The sequence below is a fragment of the Engystomops pustulosus genome, chromosome 4, assembly GCF_040894005.1.
Source record: "Engystomops pustulosus chromosome 4, aEngPut4.maternal, whole genome shotgun sequence".
Taxonomy (NCBI): Eukaryota; Metazoa; Chordata; class Amphibia; order Anura; family Leptodactylidae; genus Engystomops; species Engystomops pustulosus.
In genome coordinates this window covers 154,031,943-154,053,576 of record NC_092414.1, presented here as the reverse complement: position 1 = coordinate 154,053,576, position 21,634 = coordinate 154,031,943, and the positions used below count along the sequence as shown (strand labels likewise).

Sequence of the window (21,634 nt, the reverse complement as noted above, 5' to 3'; positions counted from 1 at the left end):
GAGTTGAGCAAATCTATTTATCATGTACATCGCTGTAATTTTCAGGCACTAAATTGAATCTGAATATTTTCTGATTTGCTTCTGCTTATATGTAATATAATAACAGTAGTTTAATGGAAACATTAAAATGTTCATTTCATTGGTTTCTGTTTTGTCTGTTTGCACCATGTCCATAAGCCTTCAGTGAAGGCTGACAAAACTAACTTACAGAAAAATTACAGAAGTGACCTTTTTATTCAGAAAACAACTGGTGTTTTAGAGGACTAGAGGGGAATATCTGCCAATCTCCAGGACAATTAAAGCAATAATAGAACACACCAAATAGACCCAAATCGAATCTTCCAAACAATATTTGCCAAAGCTTTGGCAAGGCGAATTGTGAATGATTTGATAGACCTAACCTGTCAAGATAGATACACTGAGGGTCAATTGTTATAAGATTTCCACCATGTGCGCTTTATTTATTGTATGTCGGCTCCACAAATTAGTCTCTTTTCCGAAACTAATGGCGGTTTTTGTTGCTCAATTTGGACGCAACTTGTGAATTCTGACACTTTCTCTTCTGATTTCTCTGACTTTTTATGGCTCAAATTTATGTCGCACACTTATTGAGTTTACAAAGTACTATATTTCCTTCATGAATGTTTAGTCCTTTCAGACACGTAAGGCTGTGCACCAAACTATTAAACCTGTGTAACACAATTAAAAAAAAAAATCTCAGTTACAGCAGTCATGCGCCAAAAAAAGGACCATGTAACACATATAATAAATGACCACCAATCTCCTTACTGTAGGCTATATAGTGCAACAAGTACTGTGGCAATTGATATACAGGCAGTCCCCAGGTTAAAAGGAAGATAGGGTCTAGAGGTTTGTTCTTAAGTTGAATTTGTATGTAAGTCGGAACTGTATATTTTATCATTGTAATCCCTGCCAGAACTTTTTTGGTCTCTGTGACAATTGGATTTTAAAAATGTTGGGTTGTCATAAGTACCAGGATTAACAATAAAGCTTCATTACAGACACCTCTGATAACTGTTATAGCTGTTTATTGTAGTATAGGACTAAAGTACAGTAAATTAGCAATATCCAGAGGTCCATTTGTAACTAGGGGTCGTATGTAAGTCGGGTGTTCTTAAGTAGGGGACCGCCTGTATATGGCCACTGGGTGCTTTTACAATTTACTTGTATAATTGTATAATGTAGATTTCAACATATCTGGCAGTTATAAATGCCTAAGAACGCTGGTATCCACTGTATGTATTAATGTTATACAAAGGGAAGATTTTTATTTATAAATCATTATTTGCATAGTACCATCATTTACTGTTCTTTTAAATATCATAGGGCATATATGCAAACAAAATAAAATTAATAAATGATCAGTTGATCAACAATAGGTTTGAGAACCCGACAATCTATGAGGAAATGGGAGGTTCATCATCATATTTTTTGGTGTCAGTTTTGCTAGAGACTGTGTTGGCTGAAGATGGCCTAAAGTCATGAACATTTTTTTTTTTTAATTTGGTGCATCTTTAAAGGAAAAGTATCACCAAAGGGCCATTTTTGCCTGGTGACAGGTTAACACAGAAACAGTGAAGTATATCCCACACATGTTTTTAAAATATATGTGCCTTATAAAGTTTTTGAAAGATAAACCATATGAAACTATATCTAACTCCCTGCCAGATTCCTCAGTTGAGTCCCAGGGAGATCCTTTCGTATCATAACGCGTCTGCTCCTGGATGCTTTAGCCAATCTCTCTCCTTCTCCCCCCCTGATGTCGTCTCACTGCAGCAAGCTGTTCTAGCACTTGCACGATGAGCCGTGATCCTCTGACATGCGCACTGACATGCGTTGTGTCCCTTGGTCAGGTTGCTAGACAGTGAGGCACTGGTGGTACTCCACTCACTACTAGCTCACCACACAAGCAGTAGGATAGTTTGCAGCTCTTAGGGGAGGAGGGGGGAGGAGAGAGAAGGATATGGGAGAGCCTGGACTAGTGATTCTGATGACCTGAAGCTTCCAGGAGCAGAAACATTATGATTTGAATTCCACCACCCCTACCACCCGGGGCATGACTAAGGAATCTAAAACAAGTGTTGCAATTTATATAATAGTTTATGTGTTAACCAGTCCCCCTCTAACCTCTGGTGATGGATACCCTACCCCTCCTTTAAAGTGAAATTGCCCCAATTTCTGGAATGTTTTCAAATGTAATAAATATACCCACGCCACCTTTTATACCTACTTTCCAATACTGGTATGAGCAGCAAAGACATGCAAAAATTCCCACTGTTATTCCCTAGTAAGCTCAAAAAGTTGCAAATGCTCGTTCTGTAGCGCACAAATTATATATTCCTCTCCCCAAACCTGGGAAAGACATATAAATAAAGTGATGTCCATTTTATAGAGTGTTCTAGATTTGCTCTCTAGCTGGTATGGAAGCAGGGCATAAGATCAAGAAATTAGTGGTATGCCCTTACCGTTACTGCACGGCTCTCTTTAATGGATTATTAAATCTCAATGTACTGTGTTTGAGCTATAAATTGATAATGACCTTTATAAAACATTTGGCCGGAATCCACGTTCTGGCTTAGGAGGGAGCTCATTGTGCTGTATCTTAATGTTAATAATTATTTGGTGTTTAAGAAATAATACAATTGGAGTATGTTACAAGAGCTGAAGAATTGAAATACATCCAATCTCATAAAATGCCATTACAATCTGAGACTGAAATGTAGCATTTAGATGTGGCATTTGTGGCAAATTTATAAATTTTAATTGAAATTGTATTGATCCAATCCGACAGCTGATGAGTAAATTCCTCTTTAAAATGCAGTTATTCTGAATGAATGGATGTAATGTTCATTAAATCAATCGGTTTGGTTGATTTCATTGTAAATGAATCTATTTGATTATTGGCTTGTGAAATAACACATGGCTTCACATTCAAGAGCAGCTGAGCCTTAAAGTTGAATTATTCAATTAGAATTACAAGAGATCCATTATATAGAGGCAGATTACAAAATATAACTTTCTAATCAAAAATTCCTAAATCATTAGGGTCCATAGAATAATATAAATATAAAACTTATTTACACATGTTTAGCGCATATGCATCATATGTATTTCCATATGCTAATGGTTCTTGTCTTAGGCAATATGCATACTACCATTGTTTTTATCCGAGTGCTATTTAATGGCACACTGACACATTCATTTCAATGGAAATAGCAGGTGCATTCATGAAATAGTGTCTCTTTATTAGTCACACCAATAAGTAGCTTGTGTTTTTTTTTTATTAAATTTTTGCAAGGGAAGTATAGAAATATAAGGCTTTATTACCATTGGATGAATCTTGTATATAGCACTTAGTGCTCCACAGTGCCTCTAATATTATAGACATATACATAGAATTCCACTCCATCGAATGTCATATTTTATTTTCTTCATCCCTCTGGATGCATCACTTCCTGTGGAGATTAAGGTACAAGGCAGCATGCACAGCGGATCCGAACAGCAAAGTTCAGGTCTGGGTCAGCTCAAACCTTCCACAATGTGTTTGGTGCTGGCACTGATGACATTTGTTAAAGAGTAGCTGTAAAGGGTTTTTCCACCACAAATCAATAGCTGTTGGGATGTAAAACAACTTTACCTAGTATCTTTGTTATCTATATGTGGTAGTTTCTTTGCTATCACCCTCAGATTACCTCAGAGCTGCAATGGCTGCTTTGTCTCCCTGCGCTGATAAGCCATGGAGTCTGTACTTTGTTTATAGTTTGTATATCTGTCGGTTTCATGGGAGGGAAGAGACTGCTGCTCCCTGCTCACAGAGGAGGAGGTTATGTGACAGAGCTCTCTCTGTTTATATAGCAGTGCTAGATGTATTCTAACACTGTGGATACAGATGTCTCCTGCACAAAAATAGTGAAGTTCAAGTTCTTCCCTGAACTTTCTCTGTCTCTCTCCTCATGCTGATCCCCTCCCCCACCTTGTCATCGGCAGTATCAGCCGAGATAAGCTGTCAAGATAAGCTATTAACCCTTATTGCTCACACAGCACAAGCTATAAACTGCATGTAGCGTGTGTACTTATGATTTCTTCCATTTACATGTTCCCTGCTTCACCATGTGGTGGAAGCTTCCAGTCTTTCACCATATACATCCTGTATGTGCACTGAAAACACAAGGCATCATGAGATCTGTGGGCAAGCTAACCTGCCTCATTTTGAAGGCATAGACTAACAGATATTAGTCTCCGCCCACTTCACCTCTGGTGAGAAACATTTTTGTCAAACACTTTCAGAACAGAAAATGCCATAACTTTAGAAAGAAAAGGACGAGCAGCACAAAGTATGCAACGCTCTGTTTGTTTTCAAAGGGGAAATCACAAATAACAATTTGGTAAAATCACTATAGCTTTACAGTTACGTTTTAACTCTCTAAATTCCTCTGGCAAAGTCAGCAGCGGCATATAAATCACTGCAGCATGATCAGAGGATGCCGCCATTTGGGGGGGGGGGGATTGTCCCTCCCCAATAAAATTGCATGTCAGTGTATGCGGCCACATTCATGTACAGATCTTTAAAATTCGAAAATCCGCTCATCACACTAAGCCTGAACACTAAGCTGGAGCACATCCTTATTAAGGATTAAGTCCCATTAATTTTCAACCATTATCAGTATTTGCTTGTTTATAAGTAATTTAAATAATATTTAGCCAGTGTTAAAAGGGCAGTCAATGCAGTTACTTCACTTTCCCCCTATTTATATCTTGCAGAGTTGTCACTACGGCCAATTTGCGCCCCTTTCAATCTACTCCACTTTTCTGCCTGCTAATTCTAGAGTTATGAAGGCAACCAGATGTGCAAATTTTGGTGCAAATTCATTTAATTCCCCTTCCAGCATAGGAAATACTTCAGAACTGATTATGCAAAAATTGCAAAATGCATTGAAAATCTGAACATAACATCTCATATGCCACATTTATCAAGCAGTCAACCCACTTTTATAAATCTTACATGCTCATTAGTTATGAAGCAGTCTAAAAATAGTCACAAGATGTCTGCCTAATGTGTCCCCACACCTATACATATACACATATACATAAAGGGGTTAACCAGAGCTGCTGGGTCTAATTAGACCCATTCCAGCTCTGATCAGAATCCACAGTAACAGGTGGTGGTTTCCCTCTGTAACTGTAATAGACGCCTCAATTAGCCACATGCCCCATGTTAAAGGTGAACCAAAAAAAAAGTGGTGCCACAAATAATGAGTCTGGTGCACCCTTCACACTACACAGGCAAACTGCGCATAGTGCTGTTTGCACTGTTTTTAGTATATGTGCCCCAATATGCAGTAATGAATGGAATGAGATTTTGTGTTTTTTGTAAACAATTCTCTGCATTTTAAGAAATGTATGTCTTAATATTGTTGCATGTGTAGATTTCAAGCCCCTTTCACCCAAGCAGTAATCTGTGTTAAAAATCCCTTGTTTGTAGTTACTATTTGTGTATAAGAATGTCACTTGCTAATCATATTTCTATTCCTGGTTAAGAACCTGAGCTCCCACGCAGAATTCTCTGCAACCAAGGAGAATGAAACAAAACCGTTACTGTTTAATTGTTTATTCATAGATACATTTCTATGGTTCATCTAGGATGGCATGAATATAGCGGATTTCAAATAACAAAATAAAGATATATAACAAAAAGGCAGGATGCACCTCCTTCTATCTGATTCAGTTTTTGTACAGATGAACTAGTTCTGAAGAAACCATAATAGAGCATCAGGAATACCTTAAAGGAAATCTACCACCAGTATATGAGGTTTTTAGCTAAAGGCACTTACTGGTGTGCTCTGGAATACATTGCGGTTAGGCACAAAAAAACATTGCTTTTGTGAAAAAATCTACTTTCGATAATATTCAAATGAAGCTCACGCGCTACCTCCAGGTCATAGCTTACATTTGGCGCTCCACCAAAGTATAATTATGGACAGCTCCTCTTTTGTCTCTCGGCACTTCTTGCGCATGCACGTTATATACTAGACTCATGCGGCAGGCTGTTCCTTACGGTAGCTGCGTGAGAGCCCAGAACAGCTGCCTGCATGAGTGTATATAATGTGTATGCGCGAGAAGTGACGGGAACCGGGTGACATCAACGGCTCTCAGAGGCAGGGGGAGGAGTCCAGCAAAAGATAAGGTGTGCTTAATTATAATTCAACAGACCTCCGAATGTAAGCTATGACGTGGCAGTAGCACCTGAGCTTAATTTGAATATCATCTAAAGTAGTGGTCGGAATTCCGGCTCTTCTTAGTGAGCTGGCTCATTAGGCTCTGCTAAATAAGAAGAGCCGACTATTCTGGCTCCTGAATGGCTGTCACGGGTGCTCCCGCAATCCCTGTCTTAGATTGCGGGCACACCCGTGTCCCTCCGTGTGCCCATGCGGCTGCCGCTGTTCCATTCTTACCTGTCCTGGCTCCTGCTTCCCAGTGGACTGCAGTGAACGTGGGCCCTCGCCTCCTAGTCCTGTAGGAAATTTAAAGGGCCAGCGTAAAGCTGATTTGGTGCACTGGCTGAACACCTCCACCTTTATTAATCAGCACCTCCCTTCCTTCCCAGACGGATCTTTGTGCCTATGCCTTAAAGAAAGCTCTCCAGCAATATTCCTGCGTTCCTGTGAGTTCCCATGTCCTGAGTTCCTGTGTTCCCGTGTTCCTGTGTTTCTGCGTTCCTGTGTTCCTGTGTCCCGTGTGTCTGTGTTCCCATTCCCATCTGCCTGGACCTCCCGTTGCTGACCCCGGATTGGACTTGACCTTGTATCTCTGCCGCTTGTCCTGACCTTGTGCCTGAACCTGACCATGAGACTGTCTCCTGCTAAGGTACCTCTTCCTCGGCTGCCACTGCGGGCTAGTCGCACCTGTGGAACGACCTGGTGGTACCTCCCCGCAGCAAGACCATCCCACTTTGCGGAAAGCTCTGGTGAAGACCCGGTGCCACTTAGATTCCGGTCCAAGGTGTCGGCTAGTACCACCTCGCGCAGTGGTCCAGAGGATCCACTCATCCCGAATCCTGACAATGGCTCCCTATTACATGTATAATAAGGAGCTTCCAGTACCCCCACTCCACACCACTTTTAACCCGATTGTATCGGGTTTAAGAGGGTGTGGTGAGCCAGTTAGGGGCGGGGTTAAGTGAGATGTCGGCTCACTGAGGGGAGGCGGCCTCCTGCCTTTCGTGTAAAAGAGGTGGCGTCGCAGAACAACACATCACTAAAGTTGATTTTTTTTACAAAAGCAGCGACTTTTGTGCCGAACCATGATATGTTCCAGGATCAGCAGCATAGAGCCCACTAGAGCCTTTAGCTAAAAAAAACTCATTTACAGGTGGTAGATTTCCTTTAAATACAATTGTAAAAGAAATGATTCTACACATTAAGACTTATGGTGCATTTTAAAAAATATTTAACTTCCTTTTCATGGAACTCTTGTGGAAATGAATATTGGGTGCCAGGCTTCCTCTAATTCACACATGCTAATATGTTATTGTTCTCTTAATTTTCACTTTAACTGTGGCATGTCTTTAACTGACAAGCAAGATTTCTATGGACAGAAATATGGAAAGGTTAGGATGCCAGTAGGTGGAACTGTAATGATGCCAACAGGATGGCAGGGAGTATGTGTGGACTCCATTATTACTCCCTGTCATTCCCTTGGTGCTATTTGGGCAGCCTATCTAGGGATATTATTAAGGCCTTCACCCAAGAATATCCATGGTAAACACCCACCCTCGGTGTGGTGACAGTGTCCTCCTTAGAGGGGCACTGTCTCGCTTTATATCTCCCTTGTGTTAGAAATATGCAAAGGCAAACTCAATGGTAACAACACATGTTATATATGTTATATATTGTAACTTTTGTGGGATATCGTGGTTGGAATTGTTCCTGGGGTATTGTGCTAGGCAGTGCCGTAGTTGCTGCTGTAGTACTAAGATATGTAGCTATCAATCTTGTAGGACAAGAATGAGTGTGGCAGGCTCTGTGTACACGTGTACTACGTGAAAATTAGGAAAACTGGCATAACTTCACCACCTAATGTTTATTGGGTCTTACAACTCTTTCATCCAACAGATCTTGAGGTATATACGTTAGAATTCAATTTTCTGATCCTTTTGATTTAGGAAGATAAACCGAAGCCAGAGAAGCTCTGAAATTTGGTATAAAGATAAAGTATGAGCTGGGTATTTATAAGGATGGGGTGTAAAATGTATCTTCTGTGTTACTCTTTGTTTACATAATTCTTCCTTGTGACAGAACGTTCTTGTCAGACCTCAGATCTCAGCATTGGTTTTGTTACAAATGATTACGCCCTCTGTTCATGGATGAGTTGACTGTAAATACAGTGGTGTACATGATCACCATCAATGTCCTTATCCCTGCCATACATATACATATACACTCACCGGCCACTTTATTAGGTACACCTGTCCAACTGCTCGTTAACACTTAATTTCTAATCAGCCAATCACATGGCGGCAACTCTGCATTTAGGCATGTAGACATGCTCAAGACAATCTCCTGCAGTTCAAACCGAGCATCAGTTTGGGGAAGAAAGGTGATTTGAGTGCCTTTGAACATGGCATGGTTGTTGGTGCCAGAAGGGCTGGTCTGAGTATTTCAGAAACTGCTGATCTACTGGGATTTTCACGCACAACCATCTCTACAGAGAATGGTCCGAAAAATAAAAAACATCCAGTGAGCGGCAGTTCTGTGGGCGGAAATGCCTTGTTGATGCCAGAGGTCAGAGGAGAATGGGCAGACTGGTTCGAGCTGATAGAAAGGCAACAGTGACTCAAATCGCCACCAGTTACAACCAAGGTAGGCAGAAGAGCATCTCTGAACGCACAGTACGTCGAACTTTGAGGCAGATGGGTTACAGCAGCAGAAGACCACACCGGGTGTCACTCCTTTCAGCTAAGAACAGGAAACTGAGGCTACAATTTGCACAAGATCATCGAAATTGGACAGTAGAAGATTGGAAAAACATTGCCTGGTCTGATGAGTCTCGATTTCTGCTGCGACATTCGGATGGTAGGGTCAGAATTTGGCGTCAACAACATGAAAGCATGGATCCATCCTGCCTTGTATCAACGGTTCAGGCTGGTGGTGGTGGTGTCATGGTGTGGGGAATATTTTCTTGGCACTCTTTGGGCCCCTTGGTACCAATTGAGCATCGTTGCAACGCCACAGCCTACCTGAGTATTGTTGCTGACCATGTCCATCCCTTTATGACCGCAATGTACCCAACATCTGATGGCTACTTCCAGCAGGATAATGCGCCATGCCATAAAGCTGGAATCATCTCAGACTGGTTTCTTGAACATGACAATGAGTTCACTGTACTCAAATAGCCTCCACAGTCACCAGATCTCAATCCAATAGAGCAATGGGGGTCATTTGCTAAGGGCCCGATTTGAATTTTCCCGACGTGTTACCCGAATATTTCCGATTTGCGCCGATTTCCCCCGGGATTTTGGCGCACGCGATCGGATTGTGGCACATCGCCGCTGACATGCACGCGGCTGAAATCAAGGGGTGTGGCCAAACGAAAACCCGACGGATTCGAAAAAAACGCCGCATTTAAAAAAAAAAGTGTTGCGGGACTCGCGCTTACCTTCACTAGGAAGAGGCCAGTGTACTTCAGTGCATTCCGGCGGGCCTCGAGGAACTACCTTAGTGAATCCCTGCCGGACCTGAATCCACCGCAGAGAACGCGCCCCAATACATCTAAGAAGACTAACAGAAAAGTAATGCATAGCTCATGTATGAAATCAAAGAGCTACAATAACCCATTCACTCTCAACTAGACTAATGTAACTGCCTACTAATTGGTCTTCCACTCACTAAACTCTCTCAGTCTGTCACCCAACCCGTGCTCTTCAATCTGCCAACGATATTAGATTAATCTTTAGCTTAATTTGAATCTCTCACGCACGTGTATTTCATGAAGAAAGGTTTGCTCTTCTTTTTCCCTGAAATCTATCTTTTTTATATGCTAGTAAGCCTATCATGTCCACAATATAAAAGGAAGCTGGCTTCATAGGAGCTACTGTGCAGGCTGCAGACCTCTATTACAGCCGACACCATGACAGGAGCATGAGCGGACCTGAGCTGCCAACTGCCTCCAATCTTAAATACAGGCAAGACGCTGTTTCTACAGATCTCCCGGAACTTGTAACAGTAGCCTTTTTAGACTTATTAGCGTATAATAAAATTTTTTAGGGAAAAGCAGGGCAAAGCTTCCGTTATCATAGACACCACCTGGATCCCATCTGCATGGGGAATCTGCCTACTATAGTAACTAGACTATAGCTTGTAGTTTTCCAGATAAATAAAGCATATTAAACATTTGGGAGCAGAACAGAATGAAATGGAAGTCACTAACACTCTCTTGGAACTGTAGGTGGCACCATTGTATTACTACAGGATAGCTGAGCAGATTAAGGGGATAATGGCTCTAAAGGGGTGACCTAGCCTTAAAGGTGTTGCATGCTTGAAGATGGCATGGAGAGGTCTGGCCAGAACCTCTCCAACCAATTACAGCAGAATTTAGTAAAGGCCCATCCTGCATGACATTACATATGTTTGCACCTGTGAGAAGAAGTTAGCTTCATGGTGCAGTCTTTTATCATCCTTTCCTTATGGTCATTAAATGGCTCCCTATTTTGAATGATTTATATTATTCGGGTTATCATAGACTTGATTTGGCCACTCATCCCTTGGTACTGCAGTATCTGATTTAAGCATTGCACTTCAGCAGTGACCTCTACCTATTCAGCACATCATTACTGAGGTCAGTCACTGATATTCCATTTGTTTAGAGGTCCCCACTGAGGCCAACAATTGACTGCAGAACTGACTTGACCTGAATGTCTTGTCAGCCATACAATTACTGCAGGAAACACCACTAAGAAGCAGGGAAGTAAAAAAACAAAAAAGAGTTTTTAGAAAATGTCTATATTTGTTTAATTGAAATTTATAAAATAAAGAAATCATAGCAATTGACTACTGGTGCACAGTTATGCACCAATTCTTCCATTGTCACAGTTATGTGACAACTGCAGCCAATTACTGGCCACTTCGGTAAACTGCTTCATCCATGGACTGGCTGTAGCAGTTACTTATTGGTATTGAGACATCATTGTTGTAGCAAAAAGTACAGAGACCTTGGAAGACCTGGAAATATCAGAGTAGAAATGAGATAAATCAGTAAATTGATGAAAGATTACTTTTTTTCTAACATACTTAGCTGTTAAAAATTAGACAACATGAAATGTTTAGGGAGATACATTATATTGTTCTTATGCAGGTATAGACAGGTGTGTGGAAAAATATTGTTTTAAGGAGTCAACATATTACAGTATGTCATTTGTAATAAAAAAAAAATAAAAAATCTGCATTACAATTTTTGTAAATTCTGTAAATTATCGATTCAGAGGGCCAGCAAAAACATGACAAGACTCCTCTGTTCTATATATTGGAATTCATGGTTGTTGTTACTGTTTATAAGAACTATAAGCATAGTTTCTAAGTTCTCAGTGTTGATCTCTCTAGCTAGTTAATTGAACCCAGCACTATATAAAACTATATGAGAATGCATTTTGGACTTCAGTAAAAGCACAACTTTCCATTCCTGTAACCCCTCTAAATCACACACTGAAGTACATATTGTCATTACAGCAAAAGATTTAATAGTGATTTCTACACTTCTGCTTTTTCCTGATATCCTATGATTCTTCAATAAAGCATCACAGATCTGGCAAGAATAAGAACCATCTCTGCTAGCTTGAAGTAGACTGTGATTGTACCAAAGTAGATACCTGGGAGGTAGGGGTAAAAAGCGGAGTAGCCACTGACTAGTCATGCTCCCACAGTAGCCAAAAAAGTATATTATGAATACCTCCCTTCTTTATTCTCCATACCATAAGTATACAGTCAGGGAGGCTGAGCTATGAGCTTCTAATTTCTAACTGTGTGACAGGAACCTGTGTAATCATTATTAGAAACTGTGATACGAGTTTCTGCCTTTGTGTGGAGTAATATATACAGATCATAATTGCAAGTTGAATAAGTGAGACATTAAATATACATGAAATATAAAAATGGAGCACATGTTTTAACAGGGTTTTCATTTAAAGGAACATGTATGTATTTGGTTTTGTATTAAAGAGGACCTGTCATCCATATAAACGGCACTAGGAGCTCATTACTAAAGTGCTCCTAGTGCTACAACAGATGAAGCAGTGTTACACTTCTAGCCCTATTGGATAACGCTAGCAAACACTGCCGGACCGTGGTGTAAGCAGTCGGGCATATTCATGAGAGGGCGGGACTAGGAGGCGGTGACTGTCGCATGAAGCTCAGCAGTCACCACCAGCCTATGGAGTGGGAGGGGCGGTCTGGGGGAGAAGCAGCACCTAGGACCGCCCCCTCATGAATAGGCCCGACCGCTTACAGCACGCTCCGGCGTTTCTATTGTACAGCGCGGCAGTGTCTGCTAGCGTTATTGGAGGTTAACACTGCTGCATCTGTTGTAGCACTATGCTCTTACTATATGGATGACAGGTCCTTTTTATATATCTTCCTTGAGATATTTTGATTGGGGCAGAAGGTTGCTCTATTTTGGTAATACTTTTTATATTTGTACTGTATATGAAAAACTGAAGAACAGAATAATTACCCAAGGATTACTTGACAAAGCCATTGCTGACAGTTTTAAACTTTGTATCAATAGGAACATGTCTGCTTAATGTCAGCAGTTTTCCAATGCTTTCATGTTAAGGAATACTAACAGAACAGATGGTTACCTATAATGATGGCGTATTACCTTTCTGATGATTAATGCCAATTACACCTGCTCAGAACATAGCATATAGCTAGGTCATTATAATATTATGGCTATTTCTCCCTATGCAGACACCGCAGATAATTTCCTAGTACTATTATCATTTCCTCACATTTATCCGAAAATCATACATGTTCACTGTCAGCTCATAGCAATTGTCCTGTAAGTTACCTGTCATGTATTTCTTGTTCTGATATGGAACTCTTAAAATCCGCTCACCCTATTCTGTGTGTGCTTTCTTATTGATAAGCATTCAGCAAACCATCCCAACAATAGTTGTTATAAAATCTTTCCTAGAGAAGAGTCTACAAAGATATAATAGCATATGGGTTCACTAGGCACCTTTTAGATTTTATGAAGTGGATAGAAACATATAAAACTATGAACTGTATAAATTCATGAAATAATTCATAAGGAGTGGGGATTATATTTTCCCTTTCTTAAGATAGTGAAATACCTGTTCCATGATTTTACCATGACTGCATGTTCTAATTATTGTATATGTAAATGAAGATAAAAAGGGTAAGTGACACGCCAAGGATACTTTGGAGATTACACTTTGTTAAGGACATCACAGACACTTGAAGCAACTGATCAAGCATCCAATACTCTAATGCATTTTCAGTCTTAGTGACCCTCGCTCATATGGCTATGAATAAGGGCATGAATTTTTATAATAAAGCACATAAATCACTAATGCAGATAATAATAATGACCTTTGTAACATACTTTATTAAAGAAATATATTCCTGTGATATTCATTTCTCCCTTGCATTCCCTCTTTAAAGCAGTTTGTGTATATCAGCTTTCTGTCCCATAACCCACTGGGAGGTATTTGGTTATACTGCTCACTGCAGGAGTAAGAAGTAAAAAAATAATAATGTATTTCACAAGTTTACTCTTATCACCTGCTCTATTCATTTCAGGTAAAATAAAATAAAAATATAAGCTAATATATAATTAGTTGTTATCAAAAAGGTTGCTCTCCTTAGCAGAAAAATGTTGTGGACATACACTACAATAAAGAACTGAAATGCTACCGGCCCTTTAATCAGTCCGTTGATTTTCTCCAAATGGAGCAGACAGAGGACAGAAGTTGGCCGCTGGTCACATGTCCACATCACATGTCCTGCACCTGCCTGGGCAGGTCATATGATCATCACTATGTTTGGTTGTAGTTAGTTAGTTGCAGTGCATTCAGTATGGCCGGTATGGTGCAGTGAGATAATGTGCAGTTACACATCATTACTATGGTAACAGAGCAAGAAAGTCTGTTATATCATCACTGGGAGCGGAGCATAAGAGGGAGGAGGGGTTACTGAGAACTAAAGGATCATGGGACTTGTAGTTTCCTGTGAGGGCCATCTCGGTGATAACTCTACATATTTAAAAAGCTCATAACATTTTTTGAATCAAAAAATCAAACTATTTAAGCTCAATTTTGTGACTAATTTGAGTTTTGTTATATTCATTTATTTATAGCATTATGGGTTTTTGTATCAGACGTTTATATTCCTGGAATACCCCTTTAAAGTCTATCTCTCTATCTACAGTATCTGTATATCTAGGTGCTATTTGATTCACATATCTGTATGCCTGACTTAAAGTTTAGCTCAATAGTTAAATTATGCAATGCAGGTCATGCCTCTTGCTCAGGTACATGACATAAAGCCACTATATAAATAAGTAAGTGAGAAAAGAGTTTGATTTTTCTCATATATTGAGATGCTGAGGTCCTCCAGACTGACCTCCCAAACATCTGAAGTAAAGTGAATGGCAGGCAGGATACAATAAAATTCCTCTTGAAAGCAGTAGTGGAAACAACCTTGCAGAAAGGGTTCTAAAAATAAATCACATCTGCTATTTAACATGCATAGCCGAGTAATGAAAGCTTTCTCTCTCCCAGCACTGATCTCCAAGATCACCCTGGTGGTAAAATAATCTTATCTCCTCCACAGAAGAGACAAGCTGTCAGTCACACTGCTTTATTGGCACAGCCTGTTTTATTGGGAATATTTGCCTTGTTTTGCCGCCTTTCTTTAGTTCTCTTGTATACAACATGCATTCATGTCTTTAATGCAGGAGATAAAAAGCCACATGACTGCAGCTGTTGCATGTATTTCTTTAAATACACTTTTTATATACAAGTGTAAAAAATGACTGCAGTAGCTTCTCAAATGTTATATACAATGCATCTAAGAACTGTATAGAACCTAAAAGAATGCCAGTCATATGACCCTCATAAGCCATGTGACCCCTGACATTTAGTGGACTATTCAGGTATCCAATAGGTTACTAATAATTTACGTGTAGCAGAATATACAGTATATATATATATATATATATATATATATATATATATATATATATATATATATATATATATTCTGTATATGTTTGACGCAGGGTTTGGGGAAACAGCTGAGGCTAGTGATTGGCTGCAGCTGTTTAATGACTTCTGGGATTTCCACTCCAGTCAGGAGTCTACACAATGAGATGGAAAACTCTCAGCTGCAAATTAGATTATGTAAAATCTTCCCTTGAAATAGGCCTTGAAGTATTTTTAACTTAAAAAACCAGATAAAAATTGTAGAGTACTAGTTCCATTTTAATGTACAATATGCATGCTAGGATAAAGGACATCTACCATTGGGTTTACTGATGATAGGCTAGTCACATTACAAAGAGACAGTGATGTCAGGTACAAAGTGAGACCAGGCAGGGATGTGACGAAAGCCGGAGGATCCCAAACTGATAAGCATAACTTTAATAACTATTTTGCCTAAATTAAGATGTATTCGGTTATAACAATAGAAGTTCTAAGAAGAAATATGCATGAGCTGTTAAGTAGGACTATTCTTCCATCAGTAAACCTGCTGGTAGATGTCCTTCAAGGCTTGCAAGTATCTTTCATTTTTTAAGATTAATTAAAGGTATCTAGGGAGCTTTATCAAAACAGGCATTAAAGGGGTTATCTACTTTAAGCACATTCCAACAAACAATTGATATTATTTGTATAATGAAAAGTTATAAAAATTTCCATGATACTTTCTGTATCAATTCTTTATGGTTTTTGAGATCTCTGCTTGCTTTATTCCTGCTGCGGTGTAACAGGAAGCTTCATCATTTACTTCCTGTAGATAAACAAAAGTCCATGGTCATGTGATATTTGGGAAACAGCACTCCAAAATTGTAGAACGGTGCTTTTGTCGGGTTCCCAGCCCAAATAACATGGAAAAAGTAACATAGCACATGTCCGTAGTCTTTTTGCTTTTCTTTTAGTTCAAGTGATTACATACAAATGCTTTATATACATCTTCACCATTTAGGTTCCTATATTTGAATATAAGGAAAACAGATCCCATTAGCAATTTGTTGCTGCAACGTTGCGGTCTATTCGACCTTTGTCAAGCTAGATCTGAAACACCATAGGGTCCTGATATGGTATGAGTGGAGGAAAGGTCATGTGATGTCACACAGGTGCAAAGCTCGTTATAACGTACCCTGTAATAAAAGCTCTGTGATGCTAACAAGCCACGCACCTGTGTGACATCACATGACCATGGACCAGTGTTTATGAACAATGAAGTTTCCTGTTGCATGACGTCAGGAAGATAGCAAGCTGAAAAAATCGCAAAGAATTTATACAGAAAGTATAATGTATAATGTAAAATGTTAAAAACTTTAATTACACAAACAATATTAATTAGTTGCTGGAATGTGCTTAAAGTGGACCACCCCTTTAAATATTCTGGTCTTGATCTTGATCTTCAGTTAGGTACATCTTAAGCAACTGAAATAGCCAGTTAGGAGTTGGAATAGATTTAGATATAAAATGAACATTATTCTCTGTAATAAATGATACCATCTCTTGTGAGCTGCAGGAGGACATGGCCTCATGTCCCCTTTTCTGAAAAGTGCAGGGACTTAGGTCAGTCCCAAGTTTAAAGGAGTTATCCGGGTTTAAAAAAAATTTTATGGCTGGGCTGGGGAGGGCTAGTTAAACATAATAAACATGGACTTACCTCCTCCGGCGCCGCTGATGTCCCGCGCCGCGGTCCCTTCGATCCGTGCCCATGTTTGTTTACAGGGGCACGGAAGCCGCGCACAGGGAGCTTCCGGTCCGCGATGTGGACAGCTCCTCCCATCCGTCCCTATCTCTCAGCGTTGTAAGCACTGGGAGATGGTGTGCATGGGAGCATCCGGCCGGCCGGAAGCTCCCTGTGCACCGGTGTAATGAAACCGGCGCACAGAGAAGACCGGCCGCGGCTCGTGACATCGGCAGCACCGGAGGAGGTAAGTACATGTTTATTGTGTTTAAATAGCCCTCCCTAGGCCGGCCAGAAGAAATTTTTTAAACCCGGATAACCCCTTTAAGCACAAGACCAACCATGTGTCTTATCTTTGTAATCATTTGACTTTCCCACTCTCTGTTAGACAAAAATAAAAAAAAATAAAAAATCTTTTCTTAATATCTAATGGTTAAATTGCACACCCTCAGGTGCACCTGTACACGGTACTACGAATAAATAGCTGCAGACAGCACATTGATGGTCAGTATGTGAGCTAGATGCAATATTACATTAAATGAGCTTTGAAATATTGATAATTTTAACTCGGAAACAATAGTCCTGTCCAAGTCAATGAAACATGTTATTATTGTGATCAGTAACCTTCTAAATTGCCTGTCATGTGAAATAATGGACTGCTTTCTAAAGTAATGGGAAGAATGGTATCTTGTGCTGCATTCCCTGCTACATTACACTCACTTGTGTAGTAGGCAACAATTCTGGGTCTCTAGAATGATGAGATCTTTTGAAGATCCAATTGAGAACCAATTATTCAGATGATTACAAACAGATGTATGAGAAATGCTTACACAAAGCAAGTTGTGGATAGGGTGAAAATGACTCCTTGAGAAGTCGTCCTCAGTCATTATTGATAAATACTCTTTTTGTCGTACAGAATTGGTCACTACAGATTACTGCAGCCTAATGCATCTTTATACAGTGCCATCATTTTCCACTACGCTTTACAGATCATGGGTTACATATACACTAAATAATACATTATGGAGTAATAATATGGTCATATGAAATAATAGGAGTGAGGGCAATGCACACAAGAGCTTACAATCTGTGAGGAGGTAGGGATGACACAGAAGGAATAAGAGCGTGTACAATAGTCTAGATATTCTTAAAACTTTCATCATAAACTAGAAATAAATAAATTCTGCTACTGCATGAACCAATCATCAGCCGCCATATTACATACAGAGTCCAAGGTGAATAGCCTGTAAATAGCTGCTATTGCATGCAAGATTGGCTAGTGGTTGTTGGTTAGTAAAAAGAGCTGAGGTTTCATGCAGTAAGGGAATGTGATAGGCTTGAAAAGATGAGTTTTAAGAGCATGTTTAAGGCTTTGGTAGTTGGGAATTATTTTGATGGGATAGGGCATATCGAGGAAATAATGGGGCAGATTTACTTACCCAGTCGATTCGCGATCCAGCGGCACGTTCTCTGCGGTGGATTCGGGTCTTCCTGCGATTCACTAAGGCAGTTCCTCCGACATCCACCAGGTGTCGCTGCTGCGCTGAAGTCCGCCGTGGTCCGCCGGAGTGCATGATCCTATACTTGGTGAAGGTAAGCGTGTGTCCCGCAACATTTTTTAAAAAAAAATGCAGCGGTTTCTCCGAATCCGTCGGGTTTTTGTTCGGCCATGCCCCCCCCCCCCCCCGATTTCTGTAGCATGCATGCCGGCGCTGATGCGCCACAATCCGATCGCGTGCACCGAAATCCCGGGGCAATACAGGGAAAATCGGCGCAAAAAGGAAAAATTTGTGTAACCCGCCGGTAAAACGCGATTCGGGCCCTTAGTAAATGACCCCCAATGTGTTGAAAGAATTATTGTCATAAGCAGGGAAACTGCAGGGACAGAGAGATGCTGGATGGATAGATATGAGACACACTGGGGCACATGTATCATAGTTTTTTCTTTCTGTGGTGAATTTTTTAGACATTTGGCAGCTCTTTTTTGCACCTTATGTATGATCCTGTCTTTTTACTTGTGATACATGTTCAGTTTTTCCTATCCTGGCAGGCACAAATTTTGGCTTCTTTGTGAGACTTTTTCTTGCAAATGTCTCAAATCCACATGGACATAAGCCACGTGAGGGGGTTATATACAGGAGAGGACACAAGCCATGTGAGGGGGGGATATACAGGAGTGGATACAAGCCATGTGAGGGGGTTATATACGGGAGAGGACACAAGCCATGTGAGGGGGTTATATACAGGAGAGGATACAAGCCATGTGAGGGGGAGTATATACAGGAGAGGATACAAGCCATGTGAGGGGGTTATATACAGGAGACGACACAAGCCATGTGAGGGGGTTATATACAGGAGAGGATACAAGCCATGTGAGGGGGAGTATACACAGGAGAGGATACAATCCATGTGAGGAGTTATATACAGGAGTGGACACAAGCCATTTGAGGGGTTATATACAGGAGAGGATACAAGCCATGTGAGGACTTATATACAGGAGTGGACACAAGTCATGTGAGGGGGAGAATACACAGGAGAGGACACAAGCCATGGGAGGGGGATTATATACAGGAGAGGACACAAGCCATGTGAGGGGTTATATACAGGAGAGGACACAAGCCATGTGAGGGGGATTATATACAGGAGAGGACACAAGCCATGTGAGGGGGATTATATACAGGTGAGGACACAAGCCATGTGAGGGGGAGTATACACAGGAGAGGACACAAGCCATGTGAGGGGGATTATATACAGGAGAGGACACAAGCCATGTGAGGGGGAGTATATACAGGAGAGGATACAAGCCATGTGAGGACTTATATACAGGAGTGGACACAAGTCATGTGAGGGGGAGAATACACAGGAGAGGACACAAGCCATGGGAGGGGGATTATATACAGGAGAGGACACAAGCCATGTGAGGGGTTATATACAGGAGAGGACACAAGCCATGTGAGGGGGATTATATACAGGAGAGGACACAAGCCATGTGAGGGGGATTATATACAGGTGAGGACACAAGCCATGTGAGGGGGAGTATACACAGGAGAGGACACAAGCCATGTGAGGGGGATTATATACAGGAGAGGACACAAGCCATGTGAGGGGGAGTATATACAGGAGAGGATTCAAGCCATGTGAGGGGGTTATACACAGGAGAGGACACAAGCTGTGTGAGGGGGATTATATACAGGAGAGGACACAAGCCATGTGAGGGGGACACTACGGTAGATTTTGAATTTGCATTTTTAAGCAATCTAGTCACACCCTAGTGAGATGACGACATATGAGGCTGCGGTCACACATGGTGTTAAGGGTGAGGTCACATGTTGTGTTTTGATTGCGTTTCAATTTGAAACACATTACAACAGCTGAGGAGAGGTTATTTGCCTATTTACATTACTTTTAACATTTGCATTTACAAAACGCATAGTAACCACAATGTTAACGCATGCTTTAATATCTTGTCTACATTGCGTTTTGTACATATAAATGTTAACAGTAATGTAATTAGGCAAAGCACCTCTCCTCAGCTGTTGTAATGTGTTTCAAAATGCAATTAAAACGCAACATGTGTTCACCCTTAAAAGTAACCACTAAATTAAAAAATTTAAATAAAATCCAAAAATGTATGAATTTTCAAAAAGCAAGTTACTATGCAAAATTTTAAAGGTTTAAAGTAATAATTCCAATTTATATGTTAAAATAGGGTCCATGAAAAAAATCCTTCCTTTGTACCTGCCCTGGACCAGGTGCAGATTTGCACCTAAAAAGTAGCAAAAATAAGCAAAAAAGTGATACATAAGTGAAACGTTGCATAGAACATCTGTAAACTTAAGATACATAAGGCACAATGCACAAGGTGCACTTGAAAAACTACAGCAAAAGTCACAGTGAAAAGTCGCAAAAACTACGAAAGTTGCAAAAATGAGACAATTTTACTAGAGAAGTAAAGATACATGTCCCCCAGTGAGTTGCTAGATGGATAGGCATGGAGGATAGATATCAGAGATTCAAATGAAACCTGCAAATATTGAAAAACAAAACAAAAAACCTGAACAGAACTCACTTTTCTTACTAAATTCCGGTCTATATGTAATACAGTGATGGTGTTCATAATGCTCACAGTGCTAATGATATAAAATATCAAGGAGAGAGGCTAGATATTTAAAATTACCATTTTCTATCTCATACTACTACAAATTACAGCTTATTCTGCTTTACATGTTTTACAGGGTAAGAAACAAGACATTCCACGTGAAGATCAAGGCCCAACAATTAAAAACTTGGATTTCTGGCCAAACCTCATTACCTTGATGGTCACGATCATTGATGAGGACAAGACATGCTATACTCCTACTTTAAACCAGTAAGTCATGTATAGCCTTATCAGTTCCTTTGTGCAATGTTATTATTGATATACTAAAGTTGTACTGGTTTACTTGTATTCCCTGTTACAGTCATTTATCATTATGGTTATTAAGGATGATTTATGACTGTGTCGTGTTTATAATCAGACCACAAGAAATCCTAACAGACTCACTTTGACTCAATGGTGTCAGCTCTGCTAGATCTTTGTGTTCCAGTATGCCACCTCTAAATATAACGATGAATTGGTTCTAGAAAGTTCTCCTAAGTTCAGATGTAATATGACAATGACAATCATCCCAATACAGGTG

General features: G+C 40.2%; 1 protein-coding gene across 1 annotated transcript in view; it reads left to right on the top strand.

Annotated features, from left to right (window-relative positions):
- Positions 1 to 21,634, top strand: part of UNC13C (unc-13 homolog C) — a 330,670-nt gene that overhangs the window by 188,008 nt on the left and 121,028 nt on the right. The window contains exon 19 of the mRNA XM_072148188.1: positions 21,191 to 21,324. Coding sequence (XP_072004289.1) covers positions 21,191 to 21,324 — 134 coding nt within the window. The remainder of the gene's footprint in view (positions 1 to 21,190; positions 21,325 to 21,634) is intronic.